The sequence below is a fragment of the Pseudochaenichthys georgianus genome, chromosome 22 (genome assembly GCF_902827115.2).
Source record: "Pseudochaenichthys georgianus chromosome 22, fPseGeo1.2, whole genome shotgun sequence".
Taxonomy (NCBI): Eukaryota; Metazoa; Chordata; class Actinopteri; order Perciformes; family Channichthyidae; genus Pseudochaenichthys; species Pseudochaenichthys georgianus.
This window is the reverse complement of record NC_047524.1, coordinates 19,414,270-19,434,091: the sequence shown is the minus strand read 5'-3', so window position 1 is coordinate 19,434,091 and position 19,822 is coordinate 19,414,270. Positions and strand designations below refer to the sequence as shown.

The 19,822-nt window shown below is 40.1% G+C and overlaps 1 protein-coding gene across 4 annotated transcripts in view; it reads left to right on the top strand.

The window, feature by feature from the left end:
* The window catches only part of dlgap2a (discs, large (Drosophila) homolog-associated protein 2a), a 243,718-nt gene that overhangs the window by 195,569 nt on the left and 28,327 nt on the right, over positions 1–19,822 (top strand). For 3 of the 4 annotated variants that reach the window (XM_034111271.1, XM_034111269.1, XM_034111273.1), the window contains exons 3-6: positions 2,738–2,952; positions 11,043–11,111; positions 12,182–12,341; positions 13,092–13,308. In XM_034111271.1, coding sequence (XP_033967162.1) covers positions 2,738–2,952; positions 11,043–11,111; positions 12,182–12,341; positions 13,092–13,308 — 661 coding nt within the window. The remainder of the gene's footprint in view (positions 1–2,737; positions 2,953–11,042; positions 11,112–12,181; positions 12,342–13,091; positions 13,309–19,822) is intronic. The other variant, XM_034111272.1, reaches the window with a different exon arrangement.

Here is a 19,822-nt window from a genome sequence, read left to right as displayed (position 1 = left end):
TTGGAGAAAAAGCTTCTCATATTCGTTAGCATAGCTAGCTAACCAGATGCTAATAACAACACAGTTATTGACTATATGCTCAGTATTACAGATGAACAGATCGCCACTGGGCCTTCAACTAAAGACACAGCCACGCAGAAACTGCGGCATGTGTACGGCTCCTTATGGGTGCTGCAATTTTTAAAGTCCCGGAGCGGCGTTCTGGTGCTCTCCGTCAGAACTGCACCCCTGTCAGACGAGACATATAACACGTGATGACACGTTAGGCTCGTGTTGTGTTCAAGGACCATGACCTTTGCCAGGAAAAACAAGTATTCGCTTGTTTAATTATTTTGCGGTCTAGATTTCTTAATTTTTTTTCTTTTTTGCGTGTGTTTATAAATTACCTCGAGGGCCATACCAAATGGTCTCGCGGGCCGTATACGGCCCGGGGGCCGGAGGTTCCCCACCCCTGATCTAAAGGAAAATATAAACAGAGGAACAGAGGCGAGAGCTTTGTGCTTTTGTATATCTGCAGAAGGAGCATTGTGTCTCTGAGCATTGTGTCGCATTATCTATGTGTTAGTAGAAGAGGCTGAGACTCTGACTCTGTTTCTGTTATTTCCCAAATATCATCTATGTTGTACTGTTTAACTTCTGCAAAATGAGAGAGTGTGTAAGAGAGAGAGAAAAGGAGAGTTGTAAAATGAGCTCTTGAACAATCATCATCAGTTCATTACAATAACTTTGTGAAGGTAGCCCCGCAGATTTTAATAAGCCAGACCAGCATCTCTAATACAGAAAGGCTCGTTTAATAACGTTGAAGCAGGCTGTATGATGGCATGTACCATAATGGAGTCCCATTTTTCTTTCACGCCAAGAACATGATTCAGAGCATAATTGGCTCCACATGATGTGTGTTCAGAAATGTTCAGTACTATTATACCATGTATATGTGCCCTGCTTCAAATAACAAAATTGCCAGTCTGAGCAGGGCATGAAAGACTAATCTATAAGTGCATTAACTTCCACTTACCACTGCAGGATAATGTCTGTCGTCATGTCACTCAACATCCCACATTTAGGACAGCTGTGTGTGCGGTGTGAAATATGCACTCCAGGTGCTAGTGAGACACGCTGTTCTCACTTTGAATGGGATAATGGTGATGCTGATGTCTGGACACTCAATGACCTGCTTTAACGAGTGGATGAAAAGTGCAGCATGCAAACTGCCTGGCTTGTTTTAGTGGTAGGTAGGTAGGTAGGTTTTCCATGTGCATTAGCTAGGTGAAGTTGAGCAAAGATAGTTTATTCTTCTCCATTTCCAAACTGTATTTTACTAGTAATTCTTTAAAAGCCCAGTCCGGATCAACAGCATTTTTAGTCTGCATTTTTTTTAACCTGGCCGACTAATAAGAAGCTTAAATGGAAGTGGTATGGTTTTAATGTTGGTTGACTCATCGTGAAAATTGGTTTATTTAAATTAATACGGTCCTCTCAAAATCTCAGTCCTTTTTATAAAATTATTATTGATTGCATGGTCGTTGTGCACTTTGCAATGCAGAGGTGGAAACATACTGTACTTAAAGATGTACTACCCTTTATGACCATGTATCCACAGCTAATTCTTTAGGAAGAAACAAACAATAAAAAACATATTTCAAAACAGTAAACTCTAACTGCTTAGCACCAAACACGTAGAAGCTACATAATCAGACATTTCCATTTAGGAATAGCGGAAAGTGTTGGTTTTACATCATCATGCACTCTCACGTTTCTTCTTGTCTGCTGGATATGTAGGCAGCTGTTTGCTACCATGTCTACCACAAAAATGTTATACATTGATAATATGACAATGTTGTCTTTATAGCTTCTTCTTCTGCCCCAAAGTGGCCAAACATATCATGGGAGCCTGCCTGCAGACCTCCACTCTCAGGACAGTTCCGGTGCAGGCTGCACTCTCAGGACACCTCCACTGTCAGTACAGGGAGTGACGATTCTGACGAACACGTTTTTTTTTCCGCCCACCGAAGGACTCGTTTGATGGAATTTTTCAAATCACAATGGAGACTCATCACGGAGTTGATGAGTCCGCCCACCGTGCACTTTGAGTCGGCCTTGGTCAAGCCCTTTTGACCCCCCCAGCCTGGTTCTCGTAAAAGTTTTTCGCTCAAATGACACCATGGAGGAATGTAACGGGAGTTGACAGGGACTCTGCCTGCCTAACAAGTGCCTATTTTCCCTAGTTTTATTATTATTATTATTATTTTGGCTATGTCACCCGGTATCTACCGGGGACATTGCCCGGTCTCGGGTGTCCCCCCACGGCCTGTGTCCACGGTTGTTTCTCGAACCTTCCACTGTTGTCTAGCGGGTGTAACTAAAATACAAGATGTCGTATTTATATATATAAATATATATATATATATAGATATATATATATATATATAGATAATAAGTGTCAGTGCGATTTTATGTTGTCTTAGCGTGCATTTCCTGTTCGGAAAGTGGTGCTGTACTGAGAGTAAACAATACAAGGTGTCCCTATTTATATATATATATATATATATATATATATATCTATATATACATTATGTATATAATAAGTGTCAGTACGATGTTATTTTGTATTTGCGTGCATTTCCTGTTTAGAAAGTGGCACTGTACTGATAGTGGTGATTTTATTTTGGAATTCTTAGCGTGCACTTCTATTTGCACTATTATTTCACTGACTCTTTACTATCCCCATGCCACTCAGGTGCCCCAGGATGACTGGGGAGGTTACCCTGGCGGCGGGAAGGATGATGAGATCCCTTGTCGTCGGATGCGGAGCAGCAGCTATGTTAAAGCCATGGGGGACGAGGAGAGCGGAGAGTCGGACTCCAGCCCCAAGACATCGCCTCAGAAGGTGGTGCGGCCCGACGCCCTGGTCAAAGCCATCATCAGACCCAGGGAACTGCTGGACTCCCACAGGTAAAACACATGTATCTTTAAGATGTAATTTAACTCTTGTCCTTTTTTATGTATTCACTTCACCTCTAAGGTATATAGTGCTAGGCGAACATTGTCCATCTTTATAATTTCAAGTCGCATTTTTTATATTTAAATACTGTGCTCGATATTTATGTGATTACACCATTTGTCAGTTTGGGATTCCTCAGGGATCCAACATGGGAACCTGAGATTTTAGATAATACTATTAGGGTAGCCAAAAACACATTTGTAAAAAGAGTGGCTTTAAAATATTCCAATACTTGCTTCTTTCTGTGTTCCTATTTTGCCTTTTTTTTTTTCAGAAAACAGCTTTTCTCAGCTTTGAGCAATTTCATACTTATTAGTGCGAATGCTGTTTACAGCATTCCACTATTGTGCTTCAAATCTTTATTCTTCCCCTTATTTCAGCCAATACTTTGGCTCTCCATCACTTCAGCTTATTTTCAGCTACAGAAACCATTCACATATTAAACTATTCAGCCTGTTCAGGAATCGATGGGAATCCTTCAACTTTTTAAAAATATTTCATACTTTTTGAAATATTCAGCTTTTTAAACTCTTTTTTTAACATTGAAGTCAATGGGAGATGCCTTCAAATCCACTTTTCCTACACTTTGCGCCAAATGCATCTCCTTCCACATAATTTCAGCCAGACACTTCTTTCCAACTTTCAAATGATCATAATACCTTCAGCTATAAAACTTGTATAAAATAATTTTGATATCTTTTAAACTTTTTGAGATATTTGAATTAGTTTGGAGCTTAGCAGAGAGGCCTTTTTCAGATTTTAACATTAGAGTGGATGCAGCAGCTCGTTAATTCTAGAGTGCTTTGATCTCAAAACAGAGTGCAGGACAGCTCGAAATTCTCCCCCAAAAATGTTTTAAACTTGCCATGATTCCCAAACCCTACACTGCTCAGACATATTTTTTCATGGAAAACGTAGGAAAACCTCTCCTAGGTTGAAAAAAAAAAAGAAAAAATAAGAGAAAATATTAAACAAAATGCCTCTTGAGGGCATGAAGTGACAAAAACGTTCAACATTCCTCCATTGAAGCCCATTGTAATTTCAGGCAGATATTTCCTCACGGTAGCAGCCGCACACCTTTAGTTAAACTGCCAAAAAGGCCACATTATTAACCCGAAACTACACAAAAATGCATTCACTGCACTTACATCTGATATTTAACTCCTTCAGCCTATTTTCAGCTGCAAAAACCATTCAACTATTACATTATTCAGCTATTTCAGGACATCAAGGCTATACATGTTGTTGTTTATACCTTTTTTTAAACCTTTTCTTTGAAATATTAAGCTTTTTCTGCATTTTTTTTAGCTAAAAGCAGCTACTATTCAGCTAATAACACATTCAGCTTTTTCTGCATTTTCAGCTAAATTCAGCCATAAATGTTCACAGTTTACAGCATTCGCACGTATTTTCTGCAGGAAATGCATTTTCTAGTTATTTTATTTACTGCAATCCCTCGAGCAGTGTTGTCAGTTTTCTTGTGCTTTTGCTCCACCACTACAACAGTGTCAAGCACTTGATAGCTGAATCCTGTACTCATTAGAATCCCTTTATGTGTTTTCATATCAGTATCTTTTAACGGTAAGAAAGTGTTCAGTGTGTTCTTCAGGGGATGTGCCCTATTAAACGCAGAGAAAACAGAGGGCTTTTGTTTACTGTAACTCAGCGGCGGAAGAAAACGCTCATAAGAGGATTACATGATGAGACAAGCTGAAGAAAATATAACAGAGAAATGAACACAAGCTTTTTTGCTTAGGAGAGATACAAGGAGAGTTACTATAATTACAGCATTAATACATCCCTTAGATTAGGTTGAAATTGGATAATAGAGTACTTGCACCAAAAAGACCTGTAGAAAACACCATTGAGTAATGGCTTTTTCCCCTAAGTATTTTCAATGATTGTGTTATCATTACCATCAAACATAGGATGATGTACCTTTTTTATTATGTATGTTAGCAAAGCCAATTATAGTAGATACAGAGATAATACAGTGCAGGTTACAGTGCTCAAGCTGTTATAGGTCAGATAATGTTCTATTCTGTTGCTTTTACTGTGTGTTGTATGTCCTGATAGTTGTCTGCGTATACCCCTGCTCCATATTTGCCTCACCTTCTGTTGCACCTCATATCCTATCTCTTTATGAACTCATGTTAACTTGGTGCTGGGTATACCCCTTCATATATACAGTACAGTGTATGGTTATACCCCAGCCACAAGCAGAAAGGGTGTTTCCGTCCGAGTTTTTTAAATGCTAAGTTTTCAATTATGAACTCATAAGTGAAACTTTTAAAGTTATGCTTATTGTCTTAATTTACCCAGTATTGTGGTATTGAATTGTATTGTTATAGTACTTGAGATACCAAATTATGACATCCTGCTTGGCGGTTTAATCTTGACCCAAAGTACATTTTTTAAAAGATGGGAATACGTGAAGGCAAATTCCCTTTTGTTTGCTCTTCAAAGGGACGCAATCCTTTTTGTTCATATAGCATAATGTGGAAACTATAATTACAGCCGAGATTTACAAGTCTATTTTACAGTATTCAAAAAATATTCTGGACCTGCTCTTTTGTATTTGCCTTTGTTCTGCTTCGCAAGCGGTGTTTATTAAGTCCAATTACCAGTCAAGGTTTGATCTCGGTGTGGAGGTCCGCATTAAAGGCCCCAAAGAAGAGCTTGTTGTTCCTTCTCATTTTAGGACAGTTACATGCAGTCTTTTGTTTTGCATTTATTTTTGAGAATAATGTGTGAACAGAGCCATGCAGAGGCAACTGTTTGAAGAAAAGACATACAATTAGTTGTGGCCCTCTCTTTATTCCTGACCTGTTAACCCTCCAATCAGTTCAAATCAATTTGAGATCATATGGAGTGGAAGAAATATTTCAAAGCTATTATCAAAAATAACAGACAAAATGAGTGTCCTTCTTTCAAACAGAATTGCTCCTGTCTAGATAAATATGGCTTAAAGCTGGTTGAATCATTATTTCATCAACATGTCTTAAGCAAGGCAAGGCAGGTTTATTTATATAGCACCTTTCAACACAAGGCAATTCAAAGTGCTTTACAAAAATGAAAGAATAAGAAATAATGCAGCGGAAACTCATTATAAAATGGCATTTAAAAACTGTCATTTAAAAGCAAAGATAATAAAATAAACATAGAAAATACATGAATAAAAGTTACAGTGCAGTGTGAGATATGACTAGTTCAATTAAAAGCAGCCGCAAAAAGGAAAGTCTTCTGCCTGGATTTAAAAGTCGTTTGAGTTGCAGCGGACCTGCAGGTTTCTGGGAGTTTGTTCCAGATATTTGGAGCATAACAACTGAACGCTGCTTCTTCATATTTAGTTGTAACTCTGGGGACAGAAAGCAGACCCGTCCCAGAAGACCTGAGAGATCTGGATGGTTCAAAATGGTCTTAGTGGATGATGTCCCAAGGAAATGAGACAGAATTTGAATTAAACATTTGGGCTACAGATAGAGAAAAAGGAGAAATGAATGCACTATTAGATGCAAACCCACAAAAAAAACAATCTGATATAAATCCATTCAAACGTGAAATTGGGGTAGTGTAGGGGCACGACTGCCAGAGTATGTCAAAGCCTCTGGTTTAGCACCAAAGGCACATAATGTGACATAAAGTGTAGACATTATGCAAAGACGACCTTGTGTCTGACCCCAGTGTAGAGTGTGGCCTGTGACAGACACATAAGCACAGCAAGAGACACATTGAGTAACATTGATGATTCCCCCTCTCATATTGTCATGTCCTCGTCTCTCGCTCTTCACGCCTCCGACCCCATGCTCATTGCCATTCAGCAAAGGTTTATATTCTCTCGTAAAGATCAGCATTTTCCCTGGCATCCGCAGCAAGCAACACCCACAGACTCTGGTAACACTGTTAACCCTGATGAAAACATGTATGCGCAAACACACATTAAATGTTGGGCATCTCTGGAAGAGTGTTTGTGACATCTCTCTGCAGGATGACAGGCGATGGAAGCAGTGCAGCAGAGATATTCAGCCTTTACAGTTAAGGGCCAAAAGTAGTGCCCCTGCATGCTTACATAATAAGCGAGTGATTCAAATCAAATCAAGACTTATTGATTGTGATTTAGGTAGGATCATAATAACATCTGTCACAGAGGATGCAGACGTTCAGCCTTTTTAACAGCTCTTTGGGAGTGTGAAGTAATGTATGAGGCAGCTCCAGTGACGTATGCTTCTTTTTCCACATCTTGCAAAGCTTCCCCCGGCTATCCATTTTGAATAGCTGTAAACAGTGAATGATTTATGAGGATGCAACAGCAGGAAGAGCTATCAGTTGCAGTTATTGTACTCCAAGGCCCCTCTAAATAATGGCCCTCTCAGTGGTTAGACCAAGAGTCTGCTGGGCTCTGCTGAAAGGAAGATATTGACCAGCATGGATCAGGCTGTGTGGCCTGCTGCTTGACAGAAGAGCCACGATTATAGCCTGAAACCTCTATAAGAATGCCATAATGTGCTATCTTTCCTCCTGTCTTAGAACGGAGATGGATGATTTATTATTTCTATATTTTGCGCCTCCTCAGAAATATTGCTTTCTTTTGATTCCAACAATGAGAGAGTGGTTTGGTGCAGCCCTATGGTCGATATATTGATCGATATTAGCCGGGATAAGGCAGATGTACATTTGTATTGGCATATTTGTTGGGCAACAATTAGCACAACAATTGCGCTATGGAAATAGAAGGGTAAAATATCTGCAAAGTCAATTAGACCATTAAAGAGAACACTGACAAGTTGGTTTTTTCAGCTGTAAATTGTTCCATTCAGTTAGTAACAGCTCTTTATAAAGCTCATTTAGTGGATCCGATAAGATCACATTGTATTGATCCCAAGAGAAACATTTTGAGCAGCAGGATAAGAAGAATACAAAGGAGGTTGATAGGAACAGGATACAGAAGTGGAGAGAAAATATGTATATGCAGCTAACACCCTAATGTTGGAATATAAATGCAAAACCAGTGCGGTTGTTGGATAATAGTCGATACTGTATTAATGTTGTGTTATTCATAAGAACAAATGTAACAGTGTCTCTATGTTAGAATACATGTTGTTGCAGTACAGTGATTTATGTAGAATACTGTTTTAGCTGAAAACATATTTTAACTTTGATTCTCATAAATCAGCTTACGCAAAATGGCACCCGGCACACTCATGTTTGCAAAACTGTCTGCTTTATAATCATTTCATAACAAATAACCTCAACAGGGACAGGAAACGAAACACTTTTCATGAAAAAGCAATAAATACTCTAGGGTTATACGACTAAATGCTTTGTAAATAAATAAATTAAAGGAAATTATTTCAAACATTCATTTATTGAACAAATTGAAGATAAACTAAACACAGAAGGCACCAATTATTCAAAACATAATTATTTGCATTGAAAATTATTTTGTTCATTAATTTGTTTGTTTGATGAAATATAACTTAATGACTAAGCTTTTATTAACGTTGTTCTGTTATATTTATCTTTTTTTTCATATCTTTTTTTTTGTTTTTCCTTATATGGTTTTTATTTTTTTTGGTGCTAGTTAATTTCTTGGTCTCATGTTGGAATCTCGAATGTAATATAATTATAACCCCACTCATCCAGTAAAATAAAAAGTGAAAAGTGCAATTTATACTCATACTCTCTTTTAACTAACTCAAATAGTCCTTGAGCATTATATCTCAATCTTTTGCCACGTGTTTGTTTATTGGATAAGTTACCATGTCGCTGAATATAAAAAGAAACAATACATTGAGCAGCCCTAGATTGAATTTGGACATAGCCAACAATAAGTCCTGTCCTGTTGAACATGTATATTAGAACTTCTGCAGAGCAACCTCTAGAAGGTTGACTATTGTCTTCTATTTTTCTTGGCACTGTTGTTGTGTCATCAATACCTGTTACCGTTTTAAATCCACACATAAAAGGCCCCACAGATGCCACCTGACAGAGCTCTCATGGTGTTATGTTCATTGGGTTTGTTGGGATGGAATTAGATTGGATACCAGACAGAGGTTCAACTTCCTCTGCTCTTTTAGCAATGTAATGTCCCACAGGGGCAGTCAGATGGACCAAACACAAATTTGACAGCATCTGCTCCCTGAAGCAAATCATGTTAAAGTGAGAACAGGCTGTCAGGTTGTGTCACCTTCCTCCATCTTTACCTCTTTGGAGCTCTCTGTCACTCTCATTGTTGACAGGATTGCCTCTTTGTCTCGTCTCACCAATAAAGAATACCTCCCAGCCACGGGGGCCGCTGAGCTGGAACAGCCTGTGCACTGGAAGGAAAGTTAGATGTCAATGATTATTTTAATGAATAATCAGTTACACCCCCCCCCCCCCTCCCCTTCCATTACATCCTCACCCTGGGGTCCTGTAGGCTGCAGAGCTGACAGCTGTGATGAATTGAATATGAATCAGCTTTGTATTCGTTGCTAAAGTAGAACCGAAAGATGCTTAAAGACTATTTAACGATGATAGGAATTGATTGACACGTTGCATTGACACACATGAACAGAATCACATGTATTAATCTCTGGCAACTTCACTCCTCTTTAAATAACTTCAACACCACAAGCCAATCAATCCCATCCATTTTCGTAATTTTGGTAAATAACACCCATTTGTTTGCACATCCATGATTAGCTTCTCTAGGCACCATACTTAATCATAGTTAACACTGGCAACTCTTCCGATAATCCGATAAATCCTCATAATGTAATTACTCATTCAGTTAAAATTGGGTATACTGTATATAAGCATTTTTCCCTCAGATCTCAAGGTCAAAAATTCCAATCCATTGATTTGTGGCTGTGCTGCATAGGTTTTTGCATAGGTTTTTTCTTAACACCTTTTTGCCTGCGCTATGAATAGAACACTTTATACTATGTCAAAGATCCTGCTACCTGATATCCCATTTATCAACTGCTGTATTGATCTTTAATACAAACAATTGTGTGTGTTTTATAGGCCTGTAAAACACACACAGTGAGTATGCTACTGTTGTGTATTATTGAACTTATCGACTTCTCATGTATTCCCTGGTGTGAAAATGTAGTTGTTCTCCATAGAGTGCCTTTTGTGTGTCAAGACGGAACCATATCTACTTATTTCTGGTCTAGCAGTCACATTCCCCCCAGGTTTCCTTCCCTTTTCCTCACATATGTGAGACGTGAGTACATACTGTATGTTAACACTTTATGCCAAATCTTCTCTCCTGCTGTGTTCTTTTTCAGATTGTCCTTTGTCCTAGTTCTTTCTGTTCTATCAATCAAATTCCTTGCTTTCAGCTGCAGGAAAGGCAGGAAGTGTGAGATATCCATCATCCCATGCCTTAATATTGGCCAACAATGGAAGTACATTAGAACCAATCAGAGACATTAGAGGAAATCTGCTCTGGCATGATTTGATAAAGGGCCAATGCTTTTTTCAAAGAAAGCCTCCCTTCAATCAACTGAAGATAATAGACATCTCTACAGGCCGGGATGGATGTAGGAAGCCTCCGTTATGCGTCAGGCGGTGCACTTATATCTGATCAGCTTTAAAGCTTGACTAGGTTTCATTGCTCAGGGAAGGATGTTAGGTAGGTATTTCTAATTCTCATTTGGCCCACTTAAGCAAATCTAATTAGTCACACGGGAAATAATCAAGTTTTATGATGTGGTGTAATTGTATTTTGTGTGCAGAAAATTATGAGACAAAACTCATAATACACACTTCATATCGCCACTTGTGTATGTAGCCTACATGTTTAATTTATGGCATATTGCCTTGAGCAGGCGATTCTTTCTGCCAACGTAATATAACAGAATCATCCTCTCACTCTTAACATTTCTTGAGGTTGGTCATATTCACCCTAATGTTTGCAGGACTCCCAAGCAAACATTTAATCCACCTCAAATCCCATACAGAGCCAGTTCCATTGGACCTTTGCCCAGTGACGTCATATCCATCCAACTCCCACTTGTGGGACCCAGTAACTCTGTTTTCTTCTCTACCACAGCTCTTTCCGCCTGGATAAAATCAACAGTGACATGCGTAACTACATCACCAATTTTGCGGCAGACTTAAGGTGAATACAGGCCCAGCACCCCCCCTCTCCTCGCTCTCTGTTGCTGCTGTGTTGCAGTGGTCAGACACCAGAGCCAGCTGGCTCGCTGCCCTGCTGACATACCCAATATGGCCGCCTCACAGAGCAAACACTCAAGACCAGTCAATGAGAGGTCACCTAGGGCAATGTGCTCATACTGGCAAAGCACAAGGCTCTGTTAAACACATGATAGATATGATCTGATTCATTGCTATACATAACACCATGTATAGCTTATTTGCTTTTACCACTTCATTCAGACTTTTCCTCTGGATGTTTCTTCTCTAGGATGCCTTTGGACGTGTAGAAGGTTGATATTACTTTGCAAACACACACAGCCTTGCTTCAGCAGGACAAGATGGATTGGGGGACTTTTAATCACACATTTTCCTCGCTGCTAAACCCCAATGTTTATCTCTATGAAAAGCACAGAAACTGCTTACTCATCCCTGCCTGCCATTAGAAATGGATCTGGCGGAGAAGACCTCAATTTGGTATTACTAATGCAATGAACTAGAGTATTCTCTAGTTTACTCAAAGCGCATTTTTCTTCCATGTGTTTCTATTTCCTTCCAGCAGATTTCAAACCACACTTGGGTTTCTGAACATCCCTTGCACTGCTGGTGTAGCACATTTAATTGACCCGGCTGACACCGGGTGCTCTCTGAAGTGCTTGCTCACTAACTAGCTCCTGATTTGCATTTCCCTCATTTCCAAGCATTGATTGAACGTTTCAGCACAACAGAAATCGAACTGCCTTTGTAAGAACACTGGTGAAAACATCAATGTAGTGGGGGAGAGAAAATGAGAAAATGACTCCCTCTCGGGAGACACAAGGTCATTACCAGTCTCCCTCGTAAGTTCAGGTTACCTGGAGAAGGCCCCTTCCCTTGATAACACATTATTGGTTTTGTCATCATGTTAAACCTGTAGTCACTTGGCAATCTGCTTTGATTATAAGTTCAATTATGTTTAATTGACTTGCTTAGGAAGTAGTCATCATGGATGTAGTCCCACTCCTTTCTTGCCTTTTCTTCTCTCTCTCTGTTCAGTCAGAGCTACCACTTGCAAGCCACCAGGGACATGCACCCAAGCATTGCCCTGGATCCCTCTGCCAACTACAACTCTCCCAAGTTTCGCTCCAGGAACCAGAGCTACATGCGGGCAGTCAGCACCCTCAGCCAGGCTAGCTGTGTTAGCCAAGTGAGCCAGGTGAGTCTGCACCCTTTCAATAAGTGAACTGTGAAAGTACTTCTTACTCGGGAGAAGCCGAGGGACCCTGAGGAGATCCCATGGAGCCCACAGGGAAATTAGTTAAGTCATAAAACATAGTTATTATTCTCAGTGCAAATCTTCAATTGTAAACCATTTAGTTATTGTTTTTCAAAACCCGTGGCTTCTTTTTTTCGAGCTTCATTTGACTTATTACACTTATTTGATTTGACAGTTCATTCCACACTGTTTATCTGGATGGATTAAACGACGCCTACAGGGGTTGTTGAGATATTAATCTCCCTCTTAAAAGAGAGGTTTATTGATTGGTTCAGAGTTAAAAGCCTCAACTAAACTCTTACAAATTCAAGATCCCAATAGAACAAGATGTTTATCTGTAATACTTGACTTTCTCAGAACCATTACTCAATACATCATTCAATCTGAAACAGGAATACTTCTGGTCGACATTAACAACAGGTCTTTTACAGCAAACTCTCTGACACAGTATGACCATGATTGATGTTGTTATCTATTACAGAATAAGCAATCAGCCCCCAGGTTATCTCCCAGTGTGCAAATATGAAAGATCCATTTCCAGGAACATTTGAGACTTATATTACCACATGCAAGTGTTGGATTCAGAGAAACAAGCCATTTTTTTTATTATTCTTAGATCATACATTTATTAAAATGTACTCTCTGGATTAACAATTAGGACAGCATGCTCACAGATTTGGTTTCTCACAGGTGAGTGAGACAGAAATAAACGGCCAGTTTGAATCAGTGTGCGAGTCGGTGTTCAGTGAGGTTGAATCCCAGGCCATGGAGGCATTGGATCTGCCCGGCTGCTTCAGAACTCGGAGTCACAGCTACCTGCGAGCCATCCAGGCCGGCTACTCCCAGGATGATGACTGCATCCCCCCCATGGCGTCCAGCGTCGCCTCCACCATCAGGGCTACCACAGGTAAGGAAATCTGGACTTATTTTGCAGAATACAATGTGTGAAATCCTGAATGTCGGTATTTTTGTTTGAACAAATTGACACCAAAAGCTTACATTTGTCATTAACATGTGTAATTGGATGAATACAAAGCAGTTAGTGCAAACTGGTTGTGCTGCCAAACAGCTTTACATCTTGCATGAATCACTCTTCTATGTTTCCATTGTTTTGATGGACGTAAGTTTATTGTAGCTACCACTTGTGAGCTGTGCTAGTTCATCCTACTGTATTTTGGATACAGTGCTTCATCTGCTCATCCATTGGATGCATCAGAGAGTAAAGCTATGAACCCTATTGAAAATCACAAATGGAAATTGTCTGAAGTTGAAGTCAGGTCTTTATAAAGACATGACTGCTTTTTCATTTTGGATATTTCACTTTCTTTATGGTGCCACAGGGTGCCATTTCTGAACGTACTCAAAACTTTTTTGCAAAAGAACAAATACATCTGAAATTGCTGTCTGCAAAGTATGCATTGTTGTACTTGTAAACCCAGTTTAACGCTTATTGCAGCATAAACTGTGAATATTCTGCATCCCTGGATTGTTCACTTCACACAAATTGTGTCTTATTGCAAAGCTCATGTTTACTCACAATGCAATCACTTTAAAGAATTGCACATTCATTAAGTCCAGACCCGAATAATAGATCAGTTAATAGAGACAATGATTATACTGATAACTCAACTGTCACACTGGTTAGTCACATAGATCACCTTTGCAAACTTGCTACAATCAATCCGAACCTAATGAGCTGAGACGTGCATACATTTCTGATACTGATCCTCGATTACAAATTGTAAGCTGATGGTGGTTTCAACAATTACTGCATTGCTGGATTCACAGAGGAAATGATATGTCCTTGTGATGAAGAATGTGGGAAGAAAAGAAGAAAGTATCCGGATGAGAAGTCTGAGGGGGTTCCACCTCTTTCCACAGTAGATTCATGAACTAACAACATTAGCTGGACTATAATAGGGAGGGTTAGAGGTGTGGCCATCTGGAGCTGTGCTTATGATCAATTCTTCATACCTATAAATGTTTGCTTACACTGCTTTCTCAGTAAACTCAAATATCTTTCCTTTTTTTAGGAAACAGTGTTTGAAATGTGGTAGATCTTGCCACAATTTTGGACATCAATCTGTCAAACTGGACCTGATTTTTTCAATAGGGTTCATACTATACCTATGACTGATGGGATATGGTTAGAAAGCTTTGCTCATCTTTGCCTCTTTTCATTGCACAAAGTTCACATTTCTTTACCTCGACTGAAACAGACGAGCATGCAAGGATTGTTCCCACCTCATTTCTGAAAAAATAATGTGTATTCTCTGTGATATGTTCTGGGAGCTTGGAGTTTTAGCTTTGTGCATTGAAAAGATGTGCAGAATGCATGCTACAATTAGAGGTTGAGAAGGCAGTGTAACCATTAACGAAAATGAGTCAAAATGGGAATACTTTCCCAGTGTTACACTGGGTTTGAAATGTTAAACGATATTACAGATTCATAAAAAATGATGTGTATACAAATTCCTCAATACACGTCTACAGCATACAGATGGGTGAATTGGGGCAATAATCATAAGATTAGCACTTTCTGCTATTATCTTGTTTTGACTCATGGCATTCAGTGCATGATTTGATGTTACTGCTTTGTGGCAATAAAAAGCACATTCTCTCCAGCTGCTCACACCTGTGGCCATATTACAGATACGTATTTATATTTGTCTTCCAGACAGAAATTATGTTCAGGAAGACTCTTGTTTGCCTGACCAGGACAGTGTACATGAGGATTTGGCAGAAGCGGCCCCTTTGGATCATGATGATCTAGGCTGCCCCATCAGAAGAGACAGACTTTACAAAGAAGATAACATGGGGGCAGGAGCCAAACCTGTGTCGGGACCACCTGTTTCTCCAAGCCTCTTCAGATCCCACAGATCTAGTGCCCCAGAACGACCATCACCAAAAGCAATCCAGGCCAGTATCAAAGAGTCTGCTTCTCTGGCTGCAGCTATAAGCATGCAGTGGAAAGAAGAGGTCTCTGCCATGCGTAGAGAGCTAGCTGATCTGAGAAGGGACCTCTGTGTAGAGCTTCGTGCTTTCAACAGTAACTTCAACACTTTCACACAGCATTACAACACATGGTCTCCCCAAGGTGGTAACATGGCTGCTGGAGCTGGGGCAGGTTTAGGAGGACGGGTTGGAACAGGGACAGGACCCAGGGCGGGGGCAGGGGTAGGAGCAGATATAGGCCCCGGGACAGGAGTAGGTGCTGGGGCAGGGAAGGGCTCAGGGGCAGGGGGAGTTGGAACCTCTGCAGCACATGCAGGCACTGGGGCAGCTAAAGAGAAGAAACCACAGATATCTAAAGTGTCTGTGGGGACACAGGCCAGAAGCAAGGTCCTTGTCCGCCAAAGCACTGCAGATGCAGCTGTCAATTGTCCAGAAGAGAAGGAAGAGAAGAAAGGGGCCCGTCGTCTGCCAAAACAGCTCTCTATGGACCCAAGCATTCTGGCCTGTCCACAGTCAATGTATGTGGAGAGTGCCATACCACTTTCTTTGAATCCAATACTTTCAGGCTCTGTTAGAGCAGCCGAACCAAATGTATTTGAGTTGACTGCTCTGCCCTCTCTAGCCAATCTTGAAACAGAGTTACCAGCCCATACAATTGTGACTTCATCTGATGTGGTCATTGTTGAGCCAGTCACCACTCATGGTACAGTGCCAATTCCTCCAGAAGCAGATCTTGAGAGCCCTCAGGATCCAGTTCTAGTCACTCTGCAGCTGATAAACTTAGGCCCAGCCAAGGAGTCCCGTTCAGATACTTCTATACCTAATGACACCAAATGCCCAGACTCAGTACTTATTGAAAGGGATCAAATACAGCTGCCATATCCAGTTCCTGTAGTAACTGTTTCTCCACCTGAAGAACGTGGTTATGACAGCATGTCAGATTCAGAGTCTCCCGATCCTTTCTCTGGTGAAAAGCCAGATCCGGTGTATCAAGACTCTGCTGCTGTGTCTTTGCCATATTCAGGATCAGATGACCCAGATCCTGCAGACCCAGCAGAATTAGAATCACAACCTTCAGATATACCCATGGTGTTCCCATCTGATCCCATTGGTCAAGACCCATTATTGGTCTGTGATGCATCCACACTTGATCTCGAGACTGTTACAGAATTACATTTAGCAACTGACATTATATATCCATCCATTGTGGTGTCAGAGTACCCCGACAAAGATTCTCCTGCAAGTCCAACTGACAGTGACACAAATCCAGATCCCATTATCACCTTTCCCGATTATATTTCTGACCCTCCCCCCGAGCAAATGACATCGGTCTCAACCTTTGCTTCCACTTCAGTAGATACTCTACCCGACACTGACCCAGAGTCTCAAGACTCAGATTGGCCACCCCTTCCTGAACCCCTTGATACCACCCCTATATTTCATGCCGATCTGGTCCACTTTGACTTAGTAATGCTGACTTCCCTAGATCAAGATGATCTTGACTCAGTGTTCATGGATCCTGAACCAGAGCCTTTTAACCTGAGTGTTGACTATCTATATGATACAGAGGATGTAGATCCTATCTACCAATCAGATTATCCAGGTTCACCACTACCCACTGTTGACCCTGCAGTGGATCCTACATCATCTACAGAATCTATCTGTTTGGATCCAGCAATGGAGTATCGCCTAGCTCTCATGCCTCGGGATGATCCCCCAGAAGTACATGGAGTCCTACTACCACAGGTCACTGTCACAATATCACCTCCTAGTTCAGTGTCTCATGATGCATCGCTGGAAATGGACTTTGTACCCTCAAGTCCAACCCCAGATGATCTTCCATCAGATACAGATCCATCACTGCCAGACCTTGAAGACCTACCCTCAGTGGACCTGACACACAGTGAGCCAGATGATATGATTGCTGAAACAATGGACTGTGTGGCTATATTCCAGGATTGTGGGGAACTTGTGGAGGAAGAAACCCCAGATACTACAGAGAGTTCCTCAAGGGAGGAGGCCTTTCTGTGGTGCAGGTGGCAGAGGAGGGGACAAAGAAGAGAATCAATGCACAGGAGTGCCAGCGTGGAACTCTGGAGCAGGAGATACGACTACAACAGTGCGGAAATTACATACGTGTCCCTCACTCTGTGAGCTCATACCTCATTCTCAGCAGACAAAATGCAGCCCAATGTATATTTATCGCTCACAGTTTGTTCCTGCTAGTTCACTGTAGAGCAACGTACAGATTGAAATGTCATGTGAGCAATGGCATTCAAAGCAAAGACTTCCTCAAACCTGCAGTATTATTTCAGCAACAGACTGCATTGGTAGCTTAAAAAAAATGTTTCATGGATTGCACCATACTGCAAGAAAAGGATGAACCCTTTGTGGGTGTTTACTGAACAACATTGATTCACAAACATTTATCAAAAGCAGTATGAACTTTGCTGAAGCTGTTGTCACCACTGATGTGAATTATCTTCCAGAACAGTACTGCCTTTTTAATCATTGGATACACTACTAAATGTTTAATCATTTTATTACATCAAAGACATTTGACACATCTATTTTAAGAGACTCTATCGAAGCTCTGTTATAGACTACGGAAAAGATGGCTAAATTAATACAAGGTACTCTGTTTATTGTCACTCTAGATTGGAGTGAAGTGAATCTTCGCAGTTATCATATAACTATAAGGACAAACTGTTTACTATGTGAGCTGTTGGATGGACTCGAAAAAACGATGCTGTGAAATGCTTTTTGCACAACCCTAGAGTGAGCGTGAATTCTACGGAGCCCCCAATGGCTAATGGAGGAAAACATTTGAGAAGTGAATTACCTCGCCATATTTCTCGCCCCAGAAATGTTTTGTGTTCTCTTGCAGAAATTATTCCACCATACTTATTGGCCATGTCCGCTGCTTCCTGTTCCCTATGACCAACAAGGTTGATACATTTAAAGGGAAAGTTAGCTCAAATCACATTACCGTATAGTAACAATAATACATTCCTCATATTAGAACTGTGATTAAGAAATTCATTTAGCCTAATGCCCAGAGTAAAACTCAATCAGCTGATCATAGGGACTTTTACTGGGAGCAGCTTAGGGAAAAAAGACATATGGATCAGAAGGAATGTAAGAAAAAATGTTTGTGAGGGAACACAAAAGTATTGCGAGAGAATGCAAATTGTGAGGTTACGCAAAAGTAGTCCTCTAAACAACATTTCACCATGACCATAAGGGGGCTCAAAGAAGACTGCACTGTTAATAGAAAATAGAAAGATACTTAAAATATTTGTATGTCATGCTAAAAAATTACAAACCAGTGAAGTTATTGTCTGTAGCCTTTCTTCACATAACCTCATGTTACATGCACATACACTTGGTACCAAACACACGCCATATATACACACATCTTTCATGGAGGATCATTAAAAGGAAACATTTGTTTTTAAAAATAGACAACAAATAAAATGTGTCTGATAATCTGACAAACAGGCCTTGTTAAGAGATGATATTGTACTTTGTACTGTAAGACGTCATCTCAATTCTCAGGAATCAAAGACTGAGAATGTTATGTTGGGACATAAGTGTAATGACATGTTAAACTGTGTTGCTTCCTGAAATGGGTGTACAACATGTGGCTGTTTTTTGACACGTGTTACACTGAATGATGAATATAATGGTGCATGACAGATGGCCTCAATATTTTTGACATTTCATATACAGTGCCTCATTGTAATTATTTGGTTCTACTCATTGTTTTGTTTGAATATTCAGTGAAAGGAAAGGAACTTACATGCCAGAGAATACGGACAATTCTGTTACCAGCAACGAACAGCTGAAAAGTCAGAGAAATTGCAAGATACATCTGTGTTATCTGTCTAATTAATGGGCTTTATATGAAATCGCCCTCTGAAGTCTGTGCTCTAATAAAGTGCGCTGGAACAGAAAGAGTCTCTCAGCCGAACATCAGTGAGCTGCAAGACGAAAGGATTTTCCCGTGTGTTGTTTTGAATTGAATATGTGCAGAGCAAAGTTTGTTAAATTGACTGAATCTGAAAGTTTTTTAAAGGGATGCACAGTTAATTAGGTTGAATTGTTGTATTCATTTTGTCAATTTCAGCAGCATCAAACGCACCACCTTTTCCTCCATGGATCCCATCCATATTTAACTTTTAAATGGAAAAATTGTAGCACATAATTAACCCTGTGTTGCAGTGACATAATATGTATTCATAAGATATAATCCAAATATTAACGGGTTCTGGATTCAGTCATGCAGTGAAATATATTGGCATATAATTACCATCTTTTTTTCTTTATTGATGTTAGATTTTGCAGAGAGAATTACACAGGCTGGCTGGACTTGTGTTTATTATAATACAATATATACTGTTATTTGATTAAAAAGCCTTTTTAAGTAAGCCTACAGTATAACCTAAATGGCATGCAGGAAAAAT